We start from the raw sequence: 26,213 nt of genomic DNA on the forward strand, positions 1-26,213 counted from the left end.
TTCCAGTTGCGTTTTCAGACAACTGGTGGCCTGGCACAGACCCTTCTGCGTGGACCTGGAGGAGAGCACCTTCGCTTATCTGAGGAACTTTCTAGAAGGTTACTGTGACGGCATCGAGAGCGACACGCCTCCGGCGCCCTTCCTGTCCAAGAGGTACGGAGTTAAAAAGTCTAAAAACTCTTAAAAGAAAGAAAACACAAAGCCTTGATGGGAAATGTATATGAAAATGTAAGAAGATATAAGTGATTCTTCAGTAGTTTAGTCCGTTTTAAAATGTAATATCTGGTTACGTGGATTTATTGTTGTTAAATAATTGGTAATGTAAAGTAGATTCAATGAGAATTGTTGGTTCAACCAACATTTATCTTTAAAAAAAAGAGATAAAAACCAGTCAGAGAATGCAGACCTCCGCCAAGCAGCTCATTGGCACCCTTATTATATTTAATTATCAATATATCATAATATACTTTATGAAGCATTTGCAAATGTATGGAAGTATATCCGTGAAATGAAAATGAAATAATTTAATTACATTTTTTATGTTAAAACAACAATTTATATTTAATTTAAATCATATTTAGCGTTTGGAAAATAATATTCTGTTGAATAATTAGAATTAAAATATCAAACATCTTCAACATTCAAAATGTTCAAATCAGTAAATTGGAAGAAAAAAAATGATTAAACCTTTTGATATTGAAATATTTGAGTTATATTATTATAAAAATAATTTAAATGCTTAAAAAAACATTTCAGTTTAAAAGTATATATACTTAAAATGTTAAATTCAACCCTGATATACTTCCATACAAATCTCATACATAAGTAAATGCATTTTCTTTATAAAGTAAACTCTTCAGTGGGAAACTTACATTAAAACATTTAAGTTACAACATAAAATAGAGTTAAAGTAAGAAAGATATATGAAAGGATATTGCAGACTAATATCTGGTTACGTGGATTTATTGTAGTTAAATAATTGTTAATGTACAGTAGATTCAATGAGAATTGTTGGTTCAACCAACATTTTTCTTTAAAAAAAACGAGATAAAAACACACTCAGAGAATGCAGACCTCTGCCAAGCAGCTCATCGGCACCCTTATTGTGAATGAATCCATTTATTTTATCAATATATAATGATATACTTTATGAAGCATTTGAAAAGGTATGGAATATGTCAGTGCCATCTGACTATTGAATGGTTGCATTTTAAACATTTGGAACAAGTGAAATTTTTTAAAATTAATTATAGATTTATTTTTTTCTTATAAATGAAATAATTTAATTTAATTTTTATGTTAAAACAACATTTTATATTGAATTTAAATCATATTTAGGGTTTGGAAAAATAATATTTTGTTGAATAATTAGAATTAAAAATATCAAACATCTTCAACATTCAAAATGTTCAAATCAGTAAATTGAAAAAAAAAGAAGCTTAAGATTGAGATTACTTTTGATATAGAACTAATTGAGTTATATTACTGGAAAAAACATTTTGATATACTTGATATACTTCCATACAAATACATTTTCTATACAACATTAACTCTTCAGTGAAGACAAATGAAGAAAGAATAAAGTCTCATGGAGAAAACTTACATTAAAACACTTAAGTAACAACATAAAATACAATAAAGTAAAGAAGGTATATTAAAGGATATTACGCAAATACAGTTTAAGAATAAACACAATTCTAAATCGAATTGTATATTTTTAAATGTACGTATTTAAATAATAATAAAAACATGTAAAAAACATTTCTTTAGGCTTTGAGTCACACTTTAAACTGTGGCTAAAAACACATGAGCTCCTCGCTAACGAAGCAGTCGATCGTTCACACAAAAGAGGAAGCGAGTGATACGTGTCTCAGAGTCTGGTTAAAAGTGGATAAATCCGACCAATCATTAGAGAGGAAGCGCAAATGCAAGCGTGGCGAGTGGGCGGTTGCTCTTCATAACGACTGCATCTCTGGAGGAGGCAGGAACAAGAGAAACTCTGTCGAGCCGTCGGTTGTTTTTACTCTACGTCGCTGAAATAAAGTCGATAAAGAATCAAATCATCGTGGTGGTCTGAGAACAAACCTCTCACGGAAGACACTATTGATTCTACTGACATCATTTCCAGGGACCACCACCAGTTCATTCTGCTGTGCATGAAGCTGCTGTCCATCCATCTGTCCCTGGCTCACGCCGGGGGGACCGGAGCCATGGTTCTGGGGGCTCAGGGGAAACCACTGAGGAACCTGTTGTTCCGACTCATCGACACCAACATGCCCGACACCATTCAACAGGTGGAAAACACACACCCTGTTGTTTACAGTACGTACTTCAATGTCTTGTTTCTCGTGGTTCGACAGGCCGTCATGAACACTCTGTCCATCGGTGCGTCTCTGTTGCTGCCTCCTCTGAGGGAGAGGACGGAGCTGCTGCTGTCTCTGCTGCCACAGGGACCCCAGAGTCTCAACGTCCTCTCCAGGGGTCAGGTACGTGGACTCGTCTCTGATGGTTTATTTGAATGAAGGTGACATATTTATTCATTCATGAATTATTATAATGAATAATGATGATAACAACACTAATAAATAATAAATAATAAATAATAAATAATAAATAATAAATAATAAATAATAAATAATAAATAATAATGATCATAATAATACAAAATAAATGAATAAAATAATAAAATAATAATACCAACACTATAATAATAATAAATAATAATAATTATTAAAAATAATAACAGTCAGTATAATGATAATAGTTAAAATAATAATGATCTAGATAATAATAACTCATAATAACTAATAATAGTATAGTAATGATCATAATAATAATAATAATGATCATAATAATTATTATTATAGTAATAATTATAATTATAATTATAATAAAACTGATAACCATGTGTTACATTTTTATTGTACTGGGTAATTTTACTAAAGTTTATTGTTTTTTTTTATTCATTTTTTTTTTTAAATTGTTTTTGGTAATATCTATTCTCTATATTCACTTTTTTTGTTAACCTTATGTTGGTATATTTCAATATTTTGATTCATATAAAACTTGACAGACGCTAAAAACACTTATATGTTATTTCTTAAAATACGATTAAACATATTAAAATCTGAATAATTATTAAAGTAAATATATATATATTTTGATGTTACAGGGTATGATTATTTTTTCAATTTACAAGTCTTGTTGTTTTTTGTGCCGGTACTATAAATTCAAATGTATTGTATAAGTATTGTAATAATACCGCCCACCTTACTTTATAGTTTATAACTGTGAACTCCCATGATGCCTTTCTACACACTGCTCTGTTTGGGGACTAGAATATTGTATTTAAATTCTACTTCAATGTTGCCATTTCAAAAGAGATCGACGGCTGTGATTGGTTGGCTGGGCGGCAAAGCTTTATAGGAGCTGTTCAGGTCACCGTTGTTGAGAAGGTTGTTGAGAGGCCTCAGTTTGAAAGAATATAAAATGTTTTTTCACGCATTGATTTTTTAATTTAATAATTTTGTTGTATTAAACCTTTCATTTAATTTGTTTTTACTGTTTTATTTTTATTTGGTAAATTTAAATAGTTTTTGTTTCTCTTGCATACTAATGAAGTAATTTAAATATTCATGATATTTCACATCTGCCTGGTTCCTTGAATCCCTGAATCTTTCTTTCTCTCCCAGCGCCTGCAGCTGGACATGGTCCTCAACAGCCTCCAGGACCAGAGCCACGTGGCCTCTCTGCTGGGCTACAGCAACTTTGGAGACGTGGGCGTCCTGGGACCTCCTCTCACACCTGCTCCCAACATGAGACCCCCGTCCTCGTCCAGCTGCATCGACGACTACGATCCTTTACACTTCACAGAAGTTCTGCTCAGGACGTTGCTGCTCAGCGTCGGCTTCTACACGGTAAGAACGTCTATGGAAGCTTATACCAGTGTCAACAGTTTTAAAGAATCTTTGAATTTCTTTATTAAATTAAATCATTTTTCATTTGAATGTATTGTTTTTATTGAATAATTATATTGAACAATTTGAATATCGAAAGGTTTTTTATTAAAAAAATATATATATATATTTAAATATAATTAATTGGTTTTATTTTAAGCATTTTACTATTATTTTTGAAATAATTGCATTCAATAATTGCTATATTGAAAGTTTGAATTAGAATTTTTTTAAATGATTGAATACATATAAATTAATTTTCAACATGAATAACTTTTTTCTACAAATGGAGTTTAATTTTATAATTCAAGTCATAATTGTAGTCGCATCATTGTCTGATTGTTTCTGTTCGTTCTTGGGTCACTATTTTACCAACATTTTCATTTTGCATTTAAAAGCCTATAATTTAAACAAATAATGGAAATATAAATTATTAATAATAATAATTGTGTTTTTTAACTTTTACAATTGAAATATCAAGATATTTATATAAAAAGATCAATTAATATTAAAACTATTCGAAAAAATTAATTAAGGTAATTAATTTATAACAAAGACAACAACAACTAATTGAACCTTATAATGAATTCAATTAAATATATATAAAAAAATCAACCTTTCAATATACAAATTATTTTATTTAATGATTAACTAGAAACAAATTAAATCTTTCAATATAAGAAAAATTAAATTAGATTATTACCTAGAAAAGAATGATTGAATTCAATAATAAATTGAAACTTTCAGTATAAAAATTATTACATTCAATTATTAACTAGAAAATAATTATTCAATTAAATTATAAATTGAAACTTTTAATATAAAAAATATTAAATTGAATTATTAACTAGAAAATAAATATTACATTCAATAATAAATTGAAACTTTCATTATAAAAAATATTAAATTTAATTATTCACTAGAAAACAATTATTGACTTCAATTAAACAATAATTTCAATATGGCAATTATTGAATTAAAACATCAGTAAAAACGAATTCAATCTTTAAATACAGAAATAATTGAATTCAGTTATTCAGGAAAATAAATGTTTTAAAAAAAAAAGGGTTTAATTCAATATTTAAAAATATACTTCCATACATCTGCACATGTTCTCACTGGCGTCTCTAATCCAACAGGAGCGAGCGTTCGGGGAGCTGGAGAAGAACAGTGACAAGCTGCTGTCTGGAGATAACCAGAGATCCACTGACGCTCCCTCACATTTCCACCAGTTGCTGTCGGCTCTTCACAAGCATCTTCTGGCTCACTGCTACATCCAGTACAGCCCTGACGTGAGTCATGACGTGTCTTCTTCCAAACCGCTCAACCATTCACGGCTCTCACTCGCAGGACGATCGGAGTGTAGCTCTGCTTCGAGAACATCTCTGCCTGCTGCTCCCCTGTGCCACCGAGACCCTCAGGAGGTCCACCAAACTCTTGAAGGAGAGTTCCATGGACAAGCTCATCGTCAAGAAGCTGCACAGTAAGACTTTTCTATGGAATCTATCAGTGCATTATAGAATATTGAGTGGATTAAATTATGGCTGCACGATATATTGGAATAATATCGTGCGATTTGCATATTGAAAACGTGCGATAATTTATAATTTTTTTATTGTATGAATCAAGGATTTTTTAAATGCGCATTTCGACCAATCAGTGTCACGTTCTGTAAAGTTGTCAATTTGTACTTCTATGTCTTGTTGTCGTTTACGTCTCCGTCTGTCTGTGAACTGTCCGGGCAGCTTGCTAGGCTCGGTTGCTATGGCGACGCGTCTTGTCGGCGCGCTGACTTAGCTTAGTATTTACACGGAAGTAATACTAACTTGTGATCTAGTCAAACATTAGTGATCCAGTCACTCGTGTCTTTCAACCTCCTTTGTTAAAGCAACATATTGTAAGAACTTTTCATCTCATCTCAGTTGTTTTCTTATAAGATCGTGAACTTCCAAACAAACCTGTCCGTCTTCAACGTATGCTAACAAGCTAAGTTGTTAGCGTCATTTATAAAGTGTTATGTGTGCGTGTACAAGGAGGTGGATTTATACTCGATTTGATGATATCGCGACGCGCCGGCGGCTCCTCTCTGATGTCGCTCAGTTTCGCGGGAAAACCGATATTTTGTTAAGTTAATTATTAAAAAACTAAAAAATACAACCTTTCAATATTGAAATAATTTAATTAAATTTTTTCAATATACAAACTATTTGATTCAATTAATTAAAACAAAAAAATTGTTTTAGTTTTTGTTTAATTTGAAAACAAATTATCGTATTTTAATATTGTTTTTATATTCTAGCCAAAATAGTAACAAATAATAATAATTGAAATATGAGACTCTATATTTTAATTAATGTAATTAAAAAACCCACATCAAATTTAACCTTTCAATATAGAAATTATTGAATTGCATTTTTAATAAAAAACTAAAATAAAAATATTTTCAAAATACAAACTATTTAATTCAATTAATTTGAAGGGATTCAATGCTAGTTATTGTTTTGTTTAATTTAAAAAACAATATTTCTTTATATATATTTATTTTGTAGCCAAAATAGTAAAAACAAATTCAGTCATTTGTCTGTGTTTCGCATCAATGGTGGATTGTTTGATTTTGGTATTGTCTCCTTAATTTTAAAGTTTCTTTTTTAATTATTGAAATATGAAACTCTGTTAAAAACACATACATTTAATAAAATGTCAAATCTTACAATTAATGTAATTAAAACCCACATCAAATTTGAACTTTCAATATAGAAATTATTTAATTAAATTATGTCTTATTAAAATTGTAATTTCAACTAAAACAAAATGTTTCACCATTCAACATTCTGATATACGCTGATATACTTTTTACAGTTTTAAGTATTTTTTTCTCTCACAGTTGTTTAATAAAAAATCTCGTCCTGCTCTTCGCTCTAGTGCTTCTGTACAACTCAGTCGCCGGCAGTTTGCTCTGCCAGGTCATCTACTCCCTCATGCTGCTGCCGCTCGACATCGTCCAGCCCGTCCTGACCCACCTCCGGGCCTTGCTGGAGAACCTCAACACCTTCAACCGGTTGCTCCCCGACACGGGCCAGCTGGAGGAACAGGAACTCGCCGTGGACCCCCCCAGTCCCGGTCCGAGAAACCACCTCCTCCCTGTGAACCGGGTCGGATGCTGACCCACGTTTTTAATCCCCGCAGATAAAAGTGAGGAGAACTTCCGGCCGAAGGAGGAATGCAAGTGGGTCTGGCTGCTGGACCTGGAGCGCTCGGTGGCTCTGGCGGTGGGACGCTGCCTCAGTGGGATGCTGGAGGGTCTGCCGCCGACGGCGCAAGAGAGAACGTCCAAGTTCTGGCTTTCTAACATCCTCTTCAGGAACGGCATCGAGATGGACTTTGAAGAGCTCGGTAGGACTAAGTACTGTTGTAACAGTTTATTTATCTAAACAAGAAGGATCTGTCTCGCCTGCAGTTGATACAAAACTCTGCGGCGCTCTAGTAGAAGAACTCACATTTCTACGATCCTTAAAACTCTTCATTGGCTGTCAGTTTCTTTCAGGATCATTTTAAATTTTCTGGGACTCCTGTGTTTGTCTTATGTGTCTTGATCTTTTAAGGTATATATTTAAACTGTGTATTGTTTTTGGATTGTTAAAACGCTTTGTTACCCTGGTCTAGAAGGATCTTTACAAATAACCTTTACTTACTTACTTACTTACTTACTTACTTACTGGGCTCAGGATGGCTGGAATATACAGCCTAATGTCTACTTCAACACAAAATACAAATAAGAATCTGCTCTTGTGCTTTTGTTTCTAAGTTTTTCAACAGTGGCCCGAGTTAACTTGGGTTTTTATCAGAACCGGAACACATTTTTTGCCAGTGTTGTACATACAGTAGAGAATGAAATGAATGAAATATAGTCAAATGAAATAAAACAAGATTAAAATACATTAAAATAAAAGAGACGGTACGTTTAGGGGCTCAGTTGGATCAAAAGAGCAGTAGAGCTGGATGTCATCCGCAAAAATGTGGTAAGAAACAGGGGAATCATGTATAGCTAAAATAACAAAGGACCCAGACCAGAACCTTGAGGGACTCCACAAAACAGATCCGCTGATTCAGACCTCATTAACTGTCTCTAGGTAGTAAATACGTCAGCGTGACTCGTCTGTTCTATCCATTAAGCTTTGTTCGTGTCCATGTCCTTGTAGACTCCAGCTTGTCCTGGCTGACCGAGGTGGTGCTGCTGGGTAACAGCGACTCCAGACTGACCGAGCTAAGCGTGGACGAAGAGACCCGGACGTTACTGGAACTGGCCCTGGGCTCGTCTCGAGGGGCCGCCGGTGACCTGTGGCAGAAGATGGAGGAGTACGCCCTCACCAAAGGTCGGTGCCGAGATGGCGTGAAGGATTTTGTTTCCACGGACTGAGAGTTGTTGTGTTTGCGAGAACAGAGTGGGAGAGCGACGGGTCGTCCGGTGACTGTTTGCTGCAGACGGTGTGTCGCTGCAGTCTGGCTGCTCTCCTCAAACACACCGGGCTGAAGGACAAAGCTCTTTGGCAGGACAGGTGAGTCCACGCCCTGAGCTACCTTTAGATATTTTTTACCTGTTTTTACATTTTTAAAATGTACTTCTAGGGGTGGAAGAAAATATCCATATCGCATTATTTGTATTCCCGATGCTGTATCGATATTTTATAGCACTGTTGTGATGTTTAAAAAACAACCATATTTGCGCTTATGCCAGTGAAGCAGCTGCTGCTAACAACAAAATCTTTAAAAACTTAAAATATTAAATGGTTGAATTTATTATTTTAAATTTTGTAATTCTTTTTAATTAAAATGTTGTAGCTTGTTTGAGGCCTTAAATCAAGTTAAATGATATTGTAAGAATGATTTTGTTTACAAAAATAATTGAATTAATAAAATATTTATTTTAAAAATAAATAAATAATTTTTTACACATAGGGTTTGATGTTATAATTCCAATAACTTTAATTTTTTTTCCTAAATTTAATATATTTAAATCCGTGGCCTTTTCAATTTAATGTAAAAATGTGTAGCATACTAGATCTACCGTGATTGGCTGACAGTAAAAGGTAGCTGTTGTTATTGTCCGGTGATGCTATTATACCAACGTTTTTATATTGAATTTGACAAATAAAAAAATATTGAATTCATGAAATGTATCTTTATTTAATTAAAACAAATAATTGGGAACAATTTTCATTTAGTTATTTAAAAAAATGAATTCAACCTTTCATTATACAAGTTCAATATTTCAATAAAAACAATGTAAACCTTTAAATAAAGAAATGATTTAATTCAATTATTCAATAAACACAAACTACACCTTTAAATATGTATATTATCCAATTCAATTATTAAAAAATAAAGAAAACATGAGGATATTTATACAAAAAAACAACAACATTTTAATAAGAAAATTCAAAGTTGCAACATTTGAAAATTAGAAAATGTAATAAATCACATGTGGAGTGACTTTGTCTGGAGACAGAAATAAAACAAAGTACAAATTATAAATGTGTTTAAAAAAAATGTATAAACAAGTACATGGAAGAGGACATGTGAGAACCAACAATGATAATAGTAATGTTTTAATGTATATCATGTATATCATGTGCGTTCATACCTATTTAGCATATACTTATATATTACACTATGTTATGAGATAGTGTTTATATTAATATATAAGTATTTCTTGTGTGGATATCTGTGTAAAAATATGTGGCACAAATAAAAGAATAATGAAAAAGGGGAATTCAATTTAAAACAAAGTACTTCCTACCTCTTTTTTTTTTTTAAACTACAGGGTTTTGCTATGTTTTTTATTTAATTGGTGTTTTGTTATTGTGTATGTACAAATAATTGACACATTTTTCATTCATTGAATATTGAAGATTAAAGAATCTTCTGACACTGATATATTCTTGAGTTGTGAACTGTCCTTCCACGTCAGATACGAGCCCTGTGACCTGCTACTGGACGTCTTTGAGACGGTTTACAAAATCCGGATCACCTTACTGGCCAACAAGAACTCTCCCAGGACGTCGCAGGTTCAGTCGGCCGTGAGGCTGGTGAGATCTCGACGCTTGAATCATGAAGATGTTCTTCTTCCGTCATACGATCCATCTCCTCGTAGGTGTCTCAGTCCACACAAAGCCCCGACGTGGACCAACAGGAGGCGGGTCCTTTGGTGGAGATCGAGCGTCCCCCGGAGGGCCAGTGCAGCCGGGAGGTCCAGGCGCCTCAGACCCCGACGGCGAACCACAACCAGGAGGAGGTCTCGGACGAGGACACGTTCGGCAACAGTCGGATGTACCTGTCAGGTGAGAAGAACTTTGTGGCCCCAACACGACCCGACACGCTGAACCCCTCGTTTCGTGGGCCACAGAGGTGCTGGAGTCGTTCATGGCCACGCGGGAGGCCATGCAGGTGCAGCAGAACGTGACGGTGTACGAGTCTTTCGGAACCTCCAACCAGCCCGGGAGCACCGAGAGTCCCGGGAGCCCCGAGCGGGACGGGGAGTCCAAGCAGAACTGGGACGAGCAGAAAGAATCGGAGGAGAACGTGTCCTTCCCCGTCGCGTGCCATCTGGTGGTCTCCCGCTGCCTGTTCCTCCTGCTGGGGGTCCGGCCCGCCTGGATGGAGGCCAGCGACGGAGAGAGTCTCGCCACGTTGACTATGGGATCGAGGTGAAGCCTCTTCTTTTGGAACGAAGGATGGAAAAAGTCTGTCCGTCACTGACGATGCTTTGTTTCAGGAAAACCTCCGAGTCCTCCAACTTGAACAGTGATTCAAAAAAGAGGGTAAATATTTGACTCGTCTATTAATAAAACAAGTTTGTAACAAACTTTTATCTTTTCTAGTCGGAACAGTTGAAAAGTCCTTTGGAATCAACAAAGAACAAAACAGGTTGGTTTTATTTGAATATCAAATATTTTTTGTCTAGTACATTTAGAAACTTTCATTTTGCATTATTTAGGTCAACTCGGCAATATCTAGATAAATCCTGATGCAGTATTTTGTTATATATTTAAGAATTTATTTTTAATTGACTGATCTTAAAAAGGTCAATATAAATGTAGACATTTTCGGTTCTCAGTTGTTTTTGCTTTACTTACTTGCTTTCTCTTCTTTTTGTAAACACTTTTCTGTATAACGGTGTGTTTTATTATTTTTATATTTAATTATATACACAATTTTAATGTTTTTCCTATTTGTAAAAGTAATAACCAATCTCATTGATTAAAATATATTTTTTAGGAATAATTATTTAAAAATGTAAATGTATAATCCATTTATCAATAATACTTTTTTATATATTATTTATATATATTTTAATTTTTTATATCATATATATATATATATATATATTAGTGGGATTAACTATTACTTTTACAAATGAATGCTATATTATATTATTTTATATGCTATATTACTTTTATGAATAGTTATTTTATATTTAAAACTTGAAATTACTTGAAATTACTCATTTATATATATATATATATATATATATATATATATATATATATATATACAGTATATATATATTATATGGTTATATAGTGTTTTTTATTATTTTTCTTACTCAAACAAAATTCAAACTAATTTATTAATGAAAACACAGAAAAACAAAAACAATTATAATAATACAATTATAATAAAATAAAGGATCGCTCGTACATGTTGTCTTTCCAAGTACAAAATAAACACACATACAGTAACATTAACATAGGTTTTGTGTAAAATTATTATTTCATATGTAAAAGTACTAGTAAAATTATTTACTCAAATTTATGTATATTGTAATGTTTTATTGTGTTTTAGATGCTTTATAACTTTTTTCATAATAATTCTTTCAACATGTTAAAGTCATGACTCGTTTTTGTTGCCAGATCTTTCTTGTTCACCATGTTTTTCCTCAGATCTTCCATGTCTTGCCTCCCCAGGTCTGCCTCTGTGCTCTCTGGGCATCATGAAGGACGCCTGGGATCGCCTCCGTCAGTGCATCAGCCTCTCGCCGCCTCTGTCTCACTCCGGCAGCGACACGCTTCCCATCCTCAACCAGGTGTTCCAGTTTGTGTGCGGCAGCATGCTGCAGCTCTCCGGCTTCTCGGCCGCGACGCCCGGCGGGCAGAGTGGCAGCGAGGCCGACCCCAGGGCCATCACCCTGGCTATCATGCAGCAGCAGGAGCGAGCCGAGGTAGATCCCATCGTCATCCCTCACTTCCTCCGTCAGCCCTGAACTCCTTCTCCTCTGCCAGACTCGCCTGGAGGCCTTCTGTCTGATGTCGTCCTTCCTGTCCAAGATGGAGGAGAAGAGCGGCGGCTTCACGACGTCCAGTCCAGCCTTGTTGCAGTCGGTGCAGCTCCAGTTCCTCTCAGGGTGCTTTGGTTTGGGAACGCAGATCGCCGGCTGCTACTCAGGGACTAAATATGAGCTGCAGCACTACATGGTGGGTGGAGGGTTGAACGCATGTATTAGAACGCCATCAGAATATTGCGTTTAATATTTAACATTTCTCTCTGACCCACTGCTGTGAAGATAGTGAGGATCATCGTTAAGATAACAACCAGAGTCATGAGTGTTCAATTAATTAAAACATTAGTTAAAATATTTAAAAAAAACATGATATAAATAAATAAATATAGATACAAAATAATTAAAAAATGAAAGTTATGTTGCTTTAATCTAAGCCTTGAATCTTATTTTTTGTATTTATCAAGTGTTTCATATTTTAGTAGAAAACTCTATGAATGTTTTTAACCTTTTTTCTAACTATTTTTGTGTGATCTGGCTCAGAACAAGCAGGAAGCAATGGTTCAAATAATTAAATTGAATTATTTCTACATTGAAAAAAATTACATTTTCAACAGTAAATTAAAAAATAAAAATATATATATATATATATACATTTTTCTTAATATTTATTTTTTTCAATTCAATTGATAAAAACAAATTCAACCTTTCAATATAGAAATGATTCAAGTAAATAATAATAATAATAATCACTGTAATGATCAATCATGGATTATTGAAAGATTTTTTTTTTTTTTTCACATTTTCTACATTTGAAATTTTAATATAAGAAATTTTAATATAGAAATGATTCAAGCAAAATAATCACAAAACAACTCAATTATAAAAAAAAAGATTCAATAATAAAAATAAATAAATAATCAAAGTTTCTGTATTTGAAATGTTAAATTCAATCGTTCAATTTAGAAATGATTCAAGTAAAATATTCAAAAAACAACTAAATAATTTAAAAAAAATTAACAACGTTGTTTCAATAATAAAACGAAACAAAAGTTTCTATATTTTAAACGTTAAATTCAATCTTTCAATACGATGACATGTTTTCTCTTCTTGATTTTTTCCATATATTTTCTTATTTTAACTCTCATTTGTTTTCCGTCCAACTATTTAATACATTTTTAAATCCATGTATATTTTCTCAGTCGGGAACACAATCGGCGTCTTTGGAGAAGCAGTCAGAGCTCCAGCTGGCCGCCCACACCTTCTACAAGCAGGTGATCTGTGTCCTCAGACAGAGGGTCTTGCTGGAGAAAGAACATCCAGGTATCGTCCTCAACCCTTTTTTTTTTCTAGCAGCTTCTCCTTGAGTTCTGAACCCCGCTCTGGTTCTCAGGTTCCTGCCAGCATCTCCTCCTCGCCACCATGTTCGCTCTCAACTTCTGCTACCAACCGCTGGACCTGGTGCTGGTGGTCGAGTGCGGCGTCCTGGACCTCATGTCCACGCTGACCGACAACAGCTGCACCATGTTTAACCAGAGCTGGTTCTCAGCCTCCACCACCGGACCCCTGTCGCTGAGCGGGGTGGTCCGGCTGGCCTGTGCAAGGCTGCTTCAGATCCTGGCCGTCGCCGCCAGGTGAGGTCGATAGAAGCTAAGGCGGCACGATATTGGAAATATGTGCGATATCGTTATTAATGCTATAATTCTTTCTTCCACCTAAAAATGTAGCTAGTACTGTAGCGGAGGTCCGGGGGTTTAAAGAAGGAAAACGATGCGATATTTCCCTTTTCTTTATTTCTGCGCTTCGTTGTCGACATGATGGTAGAAAAATATAACTTATAACGCTCAGTCTCGCGGGACTTGCATCGGTTTCCCACGAAACTGAGCGACATCAGAGAGGAGCCGCCGGCGCGTCGCGATATCACCAAACCAATAATAAATCCACCTCCTCGTACACGCACACATAACACTTTATAAATGATGCTAACAACTTAGCTCGTTAGCATACGGCGAAGACGTATGTTTTTCTTTCACCTAAAAATGTAGCAAGTACTGAAGGGGAGGTCCGGGGGGTTTAGAGAAGGAAAATTATGCAATGTTTCCCTTTCGTTTATTTCCGCGCTTCAGCGCCGACATGATCGTAGAAAAATATAACTTGTAACGCTCAGTTTCAAGGGACTTGCAGAAACTGGGCGACATCAGAGAGGAGCCGCCGGCGCGTCGCAATATCACCAAACCAATAAAAAATCCACCTCCTTGTACACGCACACATAACACTTTATAAATGACGCTAACAACTTAGCTCGTTAGCATACGGTGAAGACGGACAGGTTTGTTTGGAAGTTCACGATCTTATAAGAAAACAACTGAGACGAGATGAAAAGTTCTTACGATATGTTGCTTCAACAAAGGAGGTTGAAAGAGACGAGTGACTGGATCACTAGTTTTTGACTAGATCATAAGTTAGTATTACTTCCGTGTATATACTGAGCTAAGTCAGTGCGCTGGCAAGATGCGTCGCCATAGCAACCGAGCCTAGCAAGCTGCGCCGCACAGTTCACAGACGGACGGAGGCGTAAATGACAACGAGACATAGAAGTACAAATTGACAACTTTACAGAACGTGACACTGATTGGTCGTAGTGCGTATTTAAGAAATACTTGATTTATACAATAAAAAATGATAAATTATCGCAGATGTTTTCCATATGCATATCACACGTGCCAATTACTCAATATCGATATTTTTCCGATATATCGTGCAGCCTTAATAGCAACCGAGTTGGTGATTATTTGGAAATGATCATGTTTTTTCTTCAGCTCCTGTGAAGATCTGCTGCCTGTCGACGTCTCCTTCGCTCTCATGGAAGTCATGTGTGAGCAGCTCCAGAACATCTTGTTTAATTTCCAGCAGCAACAGTCGGCGGAGCTTCTGGGCGGCGAGAAGAACACCCTGGACCAAGGTGGTGAACGTCTTCCTCACCTGATGATTCTTCAATCACGCCGGCGTATTTTCTTTAAACCGGGATTCCTCGTTTCAGGTTCCGAGAGCAGCAGAGCCATCGAATCTCAACTCGCAGACTTCCTGGTGTTTTTGAGACGAGTTCTGTCGTTACGAGTTCTGAAGACGCTCTCCACGTTTGTCAAGTGGATCACTCCTCTCATGGCCATCATCTCTTACAAGTGCTCCTCAGGTATTACTGTTGATAGGAATATGAGATTACAATGACATTCAACATGTTTGTTTTAGGGCCTTCGGGTCACATTGACCCTGAGATAACAAAAGGGCTTAAACCCTTCTTCTTGTCTTTCTTATGGAAAGTGAAATATATCAGTGAAATCAGAATATTGAATGTTTGAATACAACATTTAAAAATGTCTTATTAAAATGTTGTTATTAAATGTATTTAAATAATGGATTTTTGTTTTGAATAATTGTAATTGTAATAATTTGTATGTTGAAGGGTTGAATTTGTTATTGTTAGTGAATTAAGAAAAACCCTTTTTTTAATTACATTTCTAAAAATGGACACGTTAGAGTTTGATATTCTGATTCCAATAATTAAAAAAAAAGATTTTCTAAATTCAACATTTTTAATTCAATATAAAACTGAGCTACTTCATCGAACTTTCAGCCAATCATACGACACGTGACTGATTTTCAGTTAGGATAGAATAATATTAGATCAAACTTTCCTTTCATTCTACATTCATTTTAAAAATATTTAAAAATTGTATTGAATTATTTTAAATATTATAATCAATTTAATACAATACAACCTTTATAAATACATATAATTAAATTCAATAAGTCAATAAAAACAAATTCGACCTTCCAATAAAGAAATGATCGAATTCAATGATTAAAAAAATATATTTTCTTTTTTAAAGTTTAAAATATTGTCGATGAAGCTTCATGAAACAGTGTCGTGTTGTTCAGAGGTCAGTAGGTGGCGCAATCAGTTTAAAAATGATATTTCAAAGTTGTTCAAAACACAGGAAAACTGTGCAGAGACGCCATATAGTGGACTCTGAAGATAATGACACTGTTTCATGAAGCTTCATCAACACATCACTACCATCTAGTGGACTCTGAAGATAATGACACTGTTTCATGAAGCTTCATCAACACATCACTACCATCTAGTGGACTCTGAAGATAATGACACTGTTTCATGAAGCTTCATCAACACATCACTACCATCTAGTGGACTCTGAAGATAATGACACTGTTTCATGAAGCTTCATCAACACATCACTACCATCTAGTGGACTCTGAAGATAATGACACTGTTTCATGAAGCTTCATCAACACATCACTACCATCTAGTGGCCTTCGAAGATAATGACACTGTTTCATGAAGCTTCATCAACACATCACTACCATCTAATGGACTCTGAAGATAATGACACTGTTTCATGAAGCTTCATCAACACATCACTACTTGATACATTTTGAAATTCAACCATCCGATATTCTGATATCGCTGCTTTACTTCCACATCTTCTCATTAAAATAAGATTCTCTTCGTTCAGGGTCTCCATTCTTTCAAAGCCTGCGCATTAAGCTTTTGGCCTTTCATGTGTTGGAACGACTGCTTCCTGCTTGTTCTGAGCCAGATCAAACGAAAATGGTAAGACAATACATTTTAAATGTTTAGTATAACATGTCAACTGAATTTGCTCCGTTGGATAAAGCAACACTACGTAACATTTCTTACATTATTTATTAATGTTATCTATTTCTTGTTCATATTTTATGTATTGATTTAATTTTTATGACTTATTTATTAGAACGCTCGAGCTGTGATTATACTATTATTAAGTTACGACACTGCAGTTACGATGTTCTGACACTGAGGGGCGCTGGAAACAAGGATTTAATTCTTACGTTTTGTTGCTTTAATTTCAAAAGTTCTGTGAATATTTGAAACTTAATGCAGTTTTACTGATTCAAATGTGGAGATTTCTATCCTGTTATTTCATCTGTCTTTCAGATTGTTAATCACCTCTTCGAGCTCTTGTCTGCTTATATGTGGGAAGAACCACTTTCCGAGAAGACTCAAGAAGAAACTGTTGAAAAAGGGGTAAAGTTCGCTCGTAACTACTTATTAATCCGGATTGTATTAGTGCCTTTTTAAGTTGTAACTTCTTTATTTATTTACAATATATCTCAGTTGTTCACCTTGACTTTCTCAAACTATATTCTTAACCCACACGTTGCTTCATAATCTATTTCAATGTATTTCACAGACTTCTGGCAGCTACGATGAATGTATTCCTATCGGAGATTTTTCCTACGACCCTCATAAACTCATCTGCTGTTCGCTGGAGAGCGGAAATGTTCTTTCTCACGGCACCGGAGGGAAAGGATACGGACTCGCCACGACTGCCATCAGCTCAGGCTGTTTCATATGGAAGGTATAGTGGTGACGTATGGAAGTGTATCAGTGTATCCAATGTTCAATGGTTAGATTGAACACTTGTTATCATTTTTAATTATTATTATTAAAAAAATAAATTATTTTATTAATTTCTGTATTGAGAGGTTGAATGTGTTTTTTGCTTTTAATTCAATAATGTAAATATGTAGAGTCAAAACACATTTATTTAATTGAAAAAAAACAGAATAAATAAAAATGAATACATTTGTTTTTTAACACATATACCTGTATAAATGTAAATATTAGAATTTTAATTGACATATTAAAAAAGAATAAATAACAATGAATACATTCGTTTTAAACACATGCATACATGTATATATTGGAATTTTAATTTATATATATAAAATAATAAATAAAAATAAATAAATACGTTTTTTAACACATACATAACTGTAAATATTTACAACTGTAAATGTTAATTAATATATATAACAGAATAAATACAAATAAATAAATAATTTTTCTAATACATACATAACTGTAAATATTAGAATTTTAATATATATATATATATAAAATAATAAATAAAAATAGATCAATTCGTTTTTTAACACATACATAACTGTAAATATTAGAATTGTAATTAATTAATTTAGAATAATAAATAAATGAGTTTTTTAACACGTACATAACTTTAAATATTAGAATTGTAATTTATTTATTTAAAATAATAAATAAATAAGTTTTTTAACACATACGTAACTTTAAATATTAGAATTTTAATTAATATATATTAAATAATAAATAAATTAGTTTTTTTTAACACATACATAACTGTAAATATTAGAATTGTAATTAATTAATTTAAAATAATAAATACATTTGTTTTTTAACACATACATAACTATAAATATTAGAATTGTAATTAATATATATAAAATAATAAATAAATTAGTTTTTTAATACATACTTAACTGTAAATATTAGACATTTAATTTTTTTTTTTTTAATTGAATTGAACCTTTCAATTTACAACTTATTGAATTTGATCATTAAAAAACAAATGAAACCTTAAAAAAACAACACCATTTCAGGAAAAAAATTCAACATAAGAAAATTAAAAAATTCACTGACTTACTTCCATCAATACTCCAGCGAGCTTCACTCTCTTCTTCCGTCCACCTTCAGTTCCACATCACCAAAGAGAACCGAGGGAACGAGGGCACGTGCATCGGCGTGTCGCGCTGGCCGGTGCGAGACTACAACCATCACACCACCACAGACATGTGGCTCTACCGGGCCTACAGCGGGAACCTGTACCACGGAGGGGAACTGGTCCGCACTCTGCCCTCCTTCAGTCAGGGCGACACCATCACCTGCATCCTGGACATGGAGGGTCACACCGTCTCGTTCGCCAAGAACGACAAGGTCAGTCTTGGACGTCAGTCCTCGACTTCTCTCTTCTTTTATCTTCATTTTCTTTTCTTCCCTGCAGGAACCCAAGTTGGCGTTCGAAGGTGTGGTGGCTTCAGAGCTGTACCCGTGCGTGTTGTTCTACAGCAGTAATCCAGGGGAGAAGGTAGATGAGGCCACACTTCACCATATTTATACTATTGATTATGAATCGCTTTTGCTCTGGTTTACTTCTTCCACAGTATGAAAACATATATAAGCAAATATAAAAGATGACTTGACGTTTCTTAGAACCACTATATTGTTAAAAAAAAAGCGATTTATTGCTTATATTATTATTGAAGAATGTTTTATGAGTGAGTCTTATTTAAGTTCTTCAACATCACTATGAGTTTTGACTGTAATTAAACTGCAGTTTAATAAGAGACAAGAAAATAATTATTTTCATTTGATTACATGTAAAGAATTATAAACTATAATTTACATTAAATATATGAACGTATTAATTCAATTTAATTCAATTTTATCCAAAGTTTCTTATCATAATAAAGTTTGTAAAATAAAGTCAGGAACTCAATAATATGTAAAGCACAGTGTGGCTAGGCGAGAAAGGCAGAAACCTCGAGCAGAACCAGACTCATTGTTGACAGCCTCCTGCTGTGAAAAAAAAAATTTTTACATTTAGCTTTTAAAATCAATATTAATAGTTACCAGACAATACCAAGTAATTACCAACTTCTTTAATCGAACTTTTTGCTGATCATTGTGTCAGTATTTTTATCAATTTGAAAATGTGTATTTTTTAAAATATTTGAATATTTAAAGAAACAAATGTTAAGTAAGTAATTAAGTAATTTATATTTGTAAAGATCTTTCTAGACCAGGGTCACAAAGCACTTTAACAAACAAAAACAATACACAGTTAAAATATATACTTTAAAAAGTTAAGACAACATAGAGTTTTGAAAATGTACTTCAATAAAATAACTAAATTAAAACAGACTTTTATGATATATTAAAATGAATGTTAACACTTTCACTCCTACACACATTTGCACACATCGTCTTAATAACCCATGACTGCGATTTGTGTTTTTCTTATTTCGGTTTTATCATGAAATTTATAAGTTCTGTTGTTTAATATTGTTTAAATGTCTTACATTTAACTTAACTTAAAACCATAATATAGAAACTTTGCTGAAGGTGTGTAAAGTTTCCGGACGAGTGACATTTTATTATCTGTTTCCACTTGAAAATGACCAATATTGACCAAACTATTAAATGATCCTTCAATTTTCTAATTTATTTTTTTCAACTTTTCTCCTGCAGGTGGCGCTCCATGACCTCCAGATGCGAGGGATGCCCAGCAAGCTGCTGGCAGGGGAGCCTTTCTGCGGTCCTCAGACCACCGTGTTGCTGGAGTCCACGGTCCAGCTGCTCCGAAAGCTGCAGCAGTTCGACCAGTGGTCGCCTCACATCAACCAGTACGTCCACAGTCACCTGGAGCTCATCGGCCCGCTGCTCAAGGAGGACAAGTTCGCACACGTCGTGTCGGGTAAACTTTTACGCTTTATTTCTGTATTTTTGATCATATATGCTTTTTTATATTGAAATCTGAGTCATATTTTTAATTTGGATTTAACTTTGTAATGATTTGCAAGTCATTTATGTCGCTTAGAAACACTGAATAATAAACAAAGTCTAGACTAGCAGTTAATTCTATGATATAAATGACATAAAAGTATAAAAAACGTTGTTTCTCATGGTCAGAAAAGTTTCTAAATTCTTAGAACTTGCACTTGTGATAGACTATGTTACTTATTACTTTTATTAAACTTGATTTAAATGTTCAAAATCAAAAACACATTTATTGCAATAATGTCAATAAAACACAGGAATTTAATTGAAAAATAAATATTAAAAATTGATCAAATAATTTAAATGACTCGTTTAATAACTTGATCATAAAATAATCAATAATTTACAATTAACCCACAAAAAATATTTATTTATTTTTACATTTATAGCTTTTAAAATCAATATTAATAGTTACCAGACAATACCAAGTAAATACCAACTACTTTAATCTGATTGCTGATGATTGTGGTACTATTTTTATCAATTTGAAAATGTTATTTTTTTAAATATTCGAATATTTAAAGAAACACAGATTAAGTAAGTAATTAAGCAATAATTTGTTTTAAGACACAAATATATGTTCATAAAATTACTTTTTACTTTTCTTAAAACCATTTTTTGGAAGTATTAATTTGAATTAAGCATTACATTTAATGTAAACAAAACAAAGGTTTGTGTTGACAGTATAGAAAAAAAATAGTGAAATAAATATTAAAAATCTATTCATAAAATGAGAAATGTGGTTTCCCGCCGGGCTAAACAATACCACTTTAGTCCACTGCTGTCGCTCGACTTCAAATCGCATAGAATCGCTTTAAGTAAGTAACTAAGTAAGTAAGTAAGTAAGTAATATTTATTTATATAGCGCTTTTCGAGACCAGGGTCACAAAGCGCTTTAACAATCAAAACAATACTCAAAACAGTACATACTTCAGTGACTTGTTTATTAACTTTACCATGTAATAATTAATTATATAATACACTTTATCCATACTGACCTTTTTTAAGCAAATAAATTCGTGAAAAATTTAGGTGAAAATATTGTTTAATAATAATTAATTTTAAGAAACAAAAAAATGTTTATTAAATTAACACGCCACAGGTCGTTGTGATGACAAGATAAAATTAGTTATTAAATAAAAAGAATGAATAAATTGTGATTAATAAAAAAAAAAAATCTTTCATTAAAGTCAGCATATTAAAATGAAGAATCAATTAATATTAACCTTTATTTAACAAATACATTCTGATTTATTCAGTACATTTTTATTTAATATGAGTTAATTTTAAGAGAAAAAAACCTTGTTATCAAATCCCTAGATACATGTATTTAAGTAAATAAAATGTTTTTTTCAAACCACTTTTATTACCAGTATTGTAAACACAACAAACAAATGTTTTGTCAGACATACAGTTGAAAAATACAAACAATAAACAAAAACAATAAAAGTAAGTGACTCATACAATAAAGTCATGAATAATGGAATAAAAAACTATATTTGATACCAAATGAAATGTAAAAACCTGTATATTTCGAACGCATCCTCTCCAGGTTACACTCCTCCACACTTCGAGAAGGACGACCACGAGGGCGAGAACGAGTCGTCATGTGACTCAGCAGATCTTCAGCGAGGCTTCCTGTCGGAGACCAAGCTGTCGGCTCTGTGCACCGAGGTGTGGCCGGTGCTGGCCCTCATCGGGGGCGTGGACAGCGGTCTCAGGGCCGGAGGTCTGTGTCTGCACAAGCCCAGTGGGCGGCGAGCCATCCTTCTGGGGGTCCTCAAGGAAGGAAGCTCTCTGGCCAAGCTGCAGTGGGAGGAGGCCGAGCTCTCCGTCAGGTATTGACCCCCCTTATGTTTCCCAGTTTTTGTTGTCCTTCTTTTAGAACTTGATTGTAAATGTTTCTTTTGTGCACAAAACTGAAGGGAAAAAAGCACAATAAGTACCTTTAACACCTCACAGTCTAATAAAGTATATTTTAAAGTATTATTAACCAAAAGAAAAACAGTGAGGAAGTATTTCTGTTAATTTAACATGTTCCGTTTTAAATTCTTTCATTAAAATGTTTTTTTTTAATTAATAATTGAATTTTTTGAAACGTTGCCTTTTTTTCAATTAAATATTTCTCATTAAATGTATGTAATATTTAAAAAAAGATTTTTCTAATAAAAGAGTTAATAGTTTTATATTTTAATTCCATTAATTCAATACATTTTTGAAATCAAATGTTATTAAATCTATGTATAAGATAACAATTTAATTGATATATAAATATATTTAAATGTAATACATGTTAATAATATAATGCTTAAACAAAGCATAATTTTATTTATCTCAAGTAAAATATATTTATATATGTATTTTTTTTATTTAAATGTATTCATTTTCCAATATATATATATATATATATATATATATATATATATATATATATATATATTTTTTAAATTAATTAATAGGAAAAAGATCAGTGAATTCAAACTTTCATCATAGAAATATTTGAGTTCAACAATGTAATAAAACTAAGTTCAACCTTTAAATATTAACTTAAAAAGTTTTTGAATTCAAATATATTATATATATTCAACATTTTATTCAAATATTCAATGTGTACATTTTAAACATGTAACCGGTTTAAATATATACATAATAATATAACAATTTAATGTATATATATTTTAATGTTATTTATGTAAACATTGAATGCTTAAACAAAGCATTTTCTTTTAAAATTCTTATTTAAAGTAAAATATCAAAATATTTGATATTTTGAATGTATTAATTTTCAAAAACATTCGATTGTTTTCAATGAATTAATTAAAAAAATTAAAAAATCAAATCTTTCATAAAAAAATATTAAATTAAATTATGTATTTAAACTCAATTCAACCTTTAAATATATTAGTTGAATTAAATATAATTAAAATATTCAAAACAAAAAAAAAAAAATCAAGTTTCAACAACTTTTATTTAAATATTCAATATTCTGATGACACTGACATACTTCCATAAAATAGATAAATCTACTTTTAAGTCTGTAAATCTGTAAGAAAAAAGGAAATTGTTCTTTTGTCCTTATTGTTATTACAGTAAACAAATGTTATCGCATGTTTTCATCTCCCTGATCGATTGAAAGTGTCTTTTATATTTTCCTTTTGTTGTCCTTCTCATCCTTCTGACCTTCCATCTTTCTTTTTCTCCCTCCTCCTCAAACCTAAACCCCATTAACTGTTGACTCCCTCCTGCTCTTCACTGTGTCTGTGGGTTTCTCGCCCTCGTTTCCGATAACTAAAGCTCCGTGAATTCTTGGTCACCCAGCGACACCCCCATCGTGGCTCTGGAGCCCTGCGACATGCCCGGCTACGACGTGACCCGCCTGGGCGGCCTGAAGCCCGCCGTCATGCTGGACCTCATCTATCTGCTGGGGCTCCTGGAGGAGCACGGCTGGGTGGGAGCGCAGCAGCTCCTGAAGAGGAAGTACTCGGAGGAGACCGAGCAGGAGGAGGATTCCTCCGCGAACCAGGAGTGGCCGAGTGAAGACGAGACGAAGAAGAAGGAGGCGGATCCTGCGTCCAAGATCCAAACCCAAGCCTTGCTCCGGATCTTCGCCCAGGAGCTGCGGGCGGTCCGGGTCTCCTACCTTCTCACCGGAGCTCTGAAGACCCTCACCGTCATATTCGGCTGCGACAAGCTCTCGGATCTGCTGCTGGTGCCGAAGCAGGACTCCAGCGCCGCCGCCACCCCGACCAGCCCCAACGAAGACCAGGGCCGGGGAGGCGGGAAGCAGTGGGACGAGAGCGTGGAGCTGCGCTCCGTGCTGCAGTATGTGGTCCAGAGCATGGTCAAGTGGGCCGTCAGACCCTGTCCCATCAAGCAGAGGGTGACCCTGGCCGACCTGGAGAGAGCTCAGTTCATGATCTACAGGGGGGCCCTCAACAGACTCCAGGAGAAGGAACACAGAGGTATGACCTTGTACCAACTTATTATATAAATAAAGTTAAGTAAAGTAAAGGTCATTTGTGAAGATGTTTCTAGACCAGGGTCACAACGCGCTTTAACAATCAAAAACGATACACAGTTAAAATATTTACTTTAAAAGATCAAAAGACAAACACAAGAGTCTCAGAAAATCAAGAAAAAGCTCAAATAAAAGTGTCTTGAGATGTTTCTTGAAGGAGTCAGTAGATCATCAAACACAGATGTTTCTTGAAGGAGTCAGTAGATCATCAAACACAGATGTTTCTTGAAGGAGTCAGTAGATCATCAAACACAGATGTTTCTTGAAGGAGTCAGTAGATCATCAAACACAGATGTTTCTTGAAGGAGTCAGTAGATCATCAAACACAGATGTTTCTTGAAGGAGTCAGTAGATCATCAAACACAGATGTTTCTTGAAGGAGTCAGTAGATCATCAAACACAGATGTTTCTTGAAGGAGTCAGTAGATCATCAAACACAGAGATCGTTCCAAAGCTTAGGAGCAACAGTGGAAGGATTTCTCTCCTCTGGTCCTGAAGTTCAGGAACCATCAGTAGATTCTGATCCACAGACCTCAGAGCCCGAGCTGGGGTGTAAGTCTGGATCAGATCACTGATGGAAGGTCTGACCATGAATAGATCTGAAAGTAAGAACCAGAACTTTAAAAATGATCCTGAATGAAACTGGCAGCCAGAGAAGAGTTTGAAGGAGAAATGTGAGTTCTTCTACTAGAGCAGCTCAGAATTCTGGCTGCAGAGTTTTGTATGAACTGCAGGAAAAAAAACACATCATATAAATATATAATGTATACAAATTATAGTTTAGATCTGTATATCATTCATCTAATTATATTTTCAGTATCACACTAAAACTATCTAAGAAAAATCCAACCAATTCTTTTCATTTTTCATATTTCAAATAATATATTTTTATTTCTATCATAGTTGTATTTATGGTTGATAGTCCAATAAATTGTATAAAGAATATTATTATTTTATATTTTTTATTAACATAAAAATATTTGCAGCTTTATTCATTCAGTCATTACATCCTCATCCATCAACATATTCTTTACAATACAAACCCCTGAGGCGACTTTTAAACAAATAAATATATTTTGAATATTATTGGAATTAAAATATATATTTATATATATATTTATACATTTATTTTGAAATCATATATTTTTTTAATTAAATTATTTGAAATAAAAGTTTTTTTTTCAACATATGAAATGTCATATTTAATCATATACGTCTATAAAAAAAAAGAGTCCACAACAACAATAAAAGCATTTGTATAAGATTTATAAAAAATAAATAGAAAATAATTAAGAAAAATATTTGCACAAAACCCATTTTTTGAAATTGGCAAAAATATTGACTCTAAATTATGAAGAAAAAACCTGCGTTTTATATTATTATATATGAATTAAAAAACAAATTAATATTCTCAATATAGAAATGATAGAATTTAGTTATTCAGAAAAATAATCAAAAACAGAATAATAACAGTCGAAAATGTAAAATAAATATTTTTTATTTAACAATTGAATGAATAAAAATCTG

The 26,213-nt window shown here is 33.6% G+C and overlaps 1 protein-coding gene across 4 annotated transcripts in view; it reads left to right on the plus strand.

Moving 5' to 3' along the window:
* The window catches only part of LOC148079165 (putative E3 ubiquitin-protein ligase HERC1), a 127,964-nt gene that overhangs the window by 19,058 nt on the left and 82,693 nt on the right, over positions 1-26,213 (plus strand). For 2 of the 4 annotated variants that reach the window (XM_087790635.1, XM_087790637.1), the window contains exons 12-39: positions 19-153; positions 2,129-2,294; positions 2,361-2,486; positions 3,693-3,917; positions 5,096-5,248; positions 5,307-5,439; positions 6,879-7,076; positions 7,143-7,349; positions 8,156-8,329; positions 8,398-8,512; positions 9,925-10,042; positions 10,108-10,294; positions 10,360-10,660; positions 10,729-10,774; positions 10,835-10,880; positions 11,921-12,174; positions 12,236-12,427; positions 13,434-13,554; positions 13,625-13,865; positions 15,051-15,424; positions 16,767-16,864; positions 17,228-17,317; positions 17,484-17,651; positions 18,806-19,045; positions 19,113-19,196; positions 20,360-20,585; positions 22,221-22,506; positions 23,963-24,630. In XM_087790635.1, coding sequence (XP_087646761.1) covers positions 19-153; positions 2,129-2,294; positions 2,361-2,486; positions 3,693-3,917; positions 5,096-5,248; positions 5,307-5,439; positions 6,879-7,076; positions 7,143-7,349; positions 8,156-8,329; positions 8,398-8,512; positions 9,925-10,042; positions 10,108-10,294; positions 10,360-10,660; positions 10,729-10,774; positions 10,835-10,880; positions 11,921-12,174; positions 12,236-12,427; positions 13,434-13,554; positions 13,625-13,865; positions 15,051-15,424; positions 16,767-16,864; positions 17,228-17,317; positions 17,484-17,651; positions 18,806-19,045; positions 19,113-19,196; positions 20,360-20,585; positions 22,221-22,506; positions 23,963-24,630 — 5,372 coding nt within the window. Of the gene's footprint in view, positions 1-6; positions 154-2,128; positions 2,295-2,360; positions 2,487-3,692; positions 3,918-5,095; positions 5,249-5,306; positions 5,440-6,878; positions 7,077-7,142; positions 7,350-8,155; positions 8,330-8,397; positions 8,513-9,924; positions 10,043-10,107; positions 10,295-10,359; positions 10,661-10,728; positions 10,775-10,834; positions 10,881-11,920; positions 12,175-12,235; positions 12,428-13,433; positions 13,555-13,624; positions 13,866-15,050; positions 15,425-16,766; positions 16,865-17,227; positions 17,318-17,483; positions 17,652-18,805; positions 19,046-19,112; positions 19,197-20,359; positions 20,586-22,220; positions 22,507-23,962; positions 24,631-26,213 lie in introns of all 4 variants that reach the window. The other 2 variants (XM_087790636.1, XM_087790634.1) reach the window with 2 other exon arrangements.

Source organism: Callionymus lyra, chromosome 5 (genome assembly GCF_982586985.1).
Source record: "Callionymus lyra chromosome 5, fCalLyr1.hap1.1, whole genome shotgun sequence".
Lineage (NCBI taxonomy): Eukaryota > Metazoa > Chordata > Actinopteri > Syngnathiformes > Callionymidae > Callionymus > Callionymus lyra.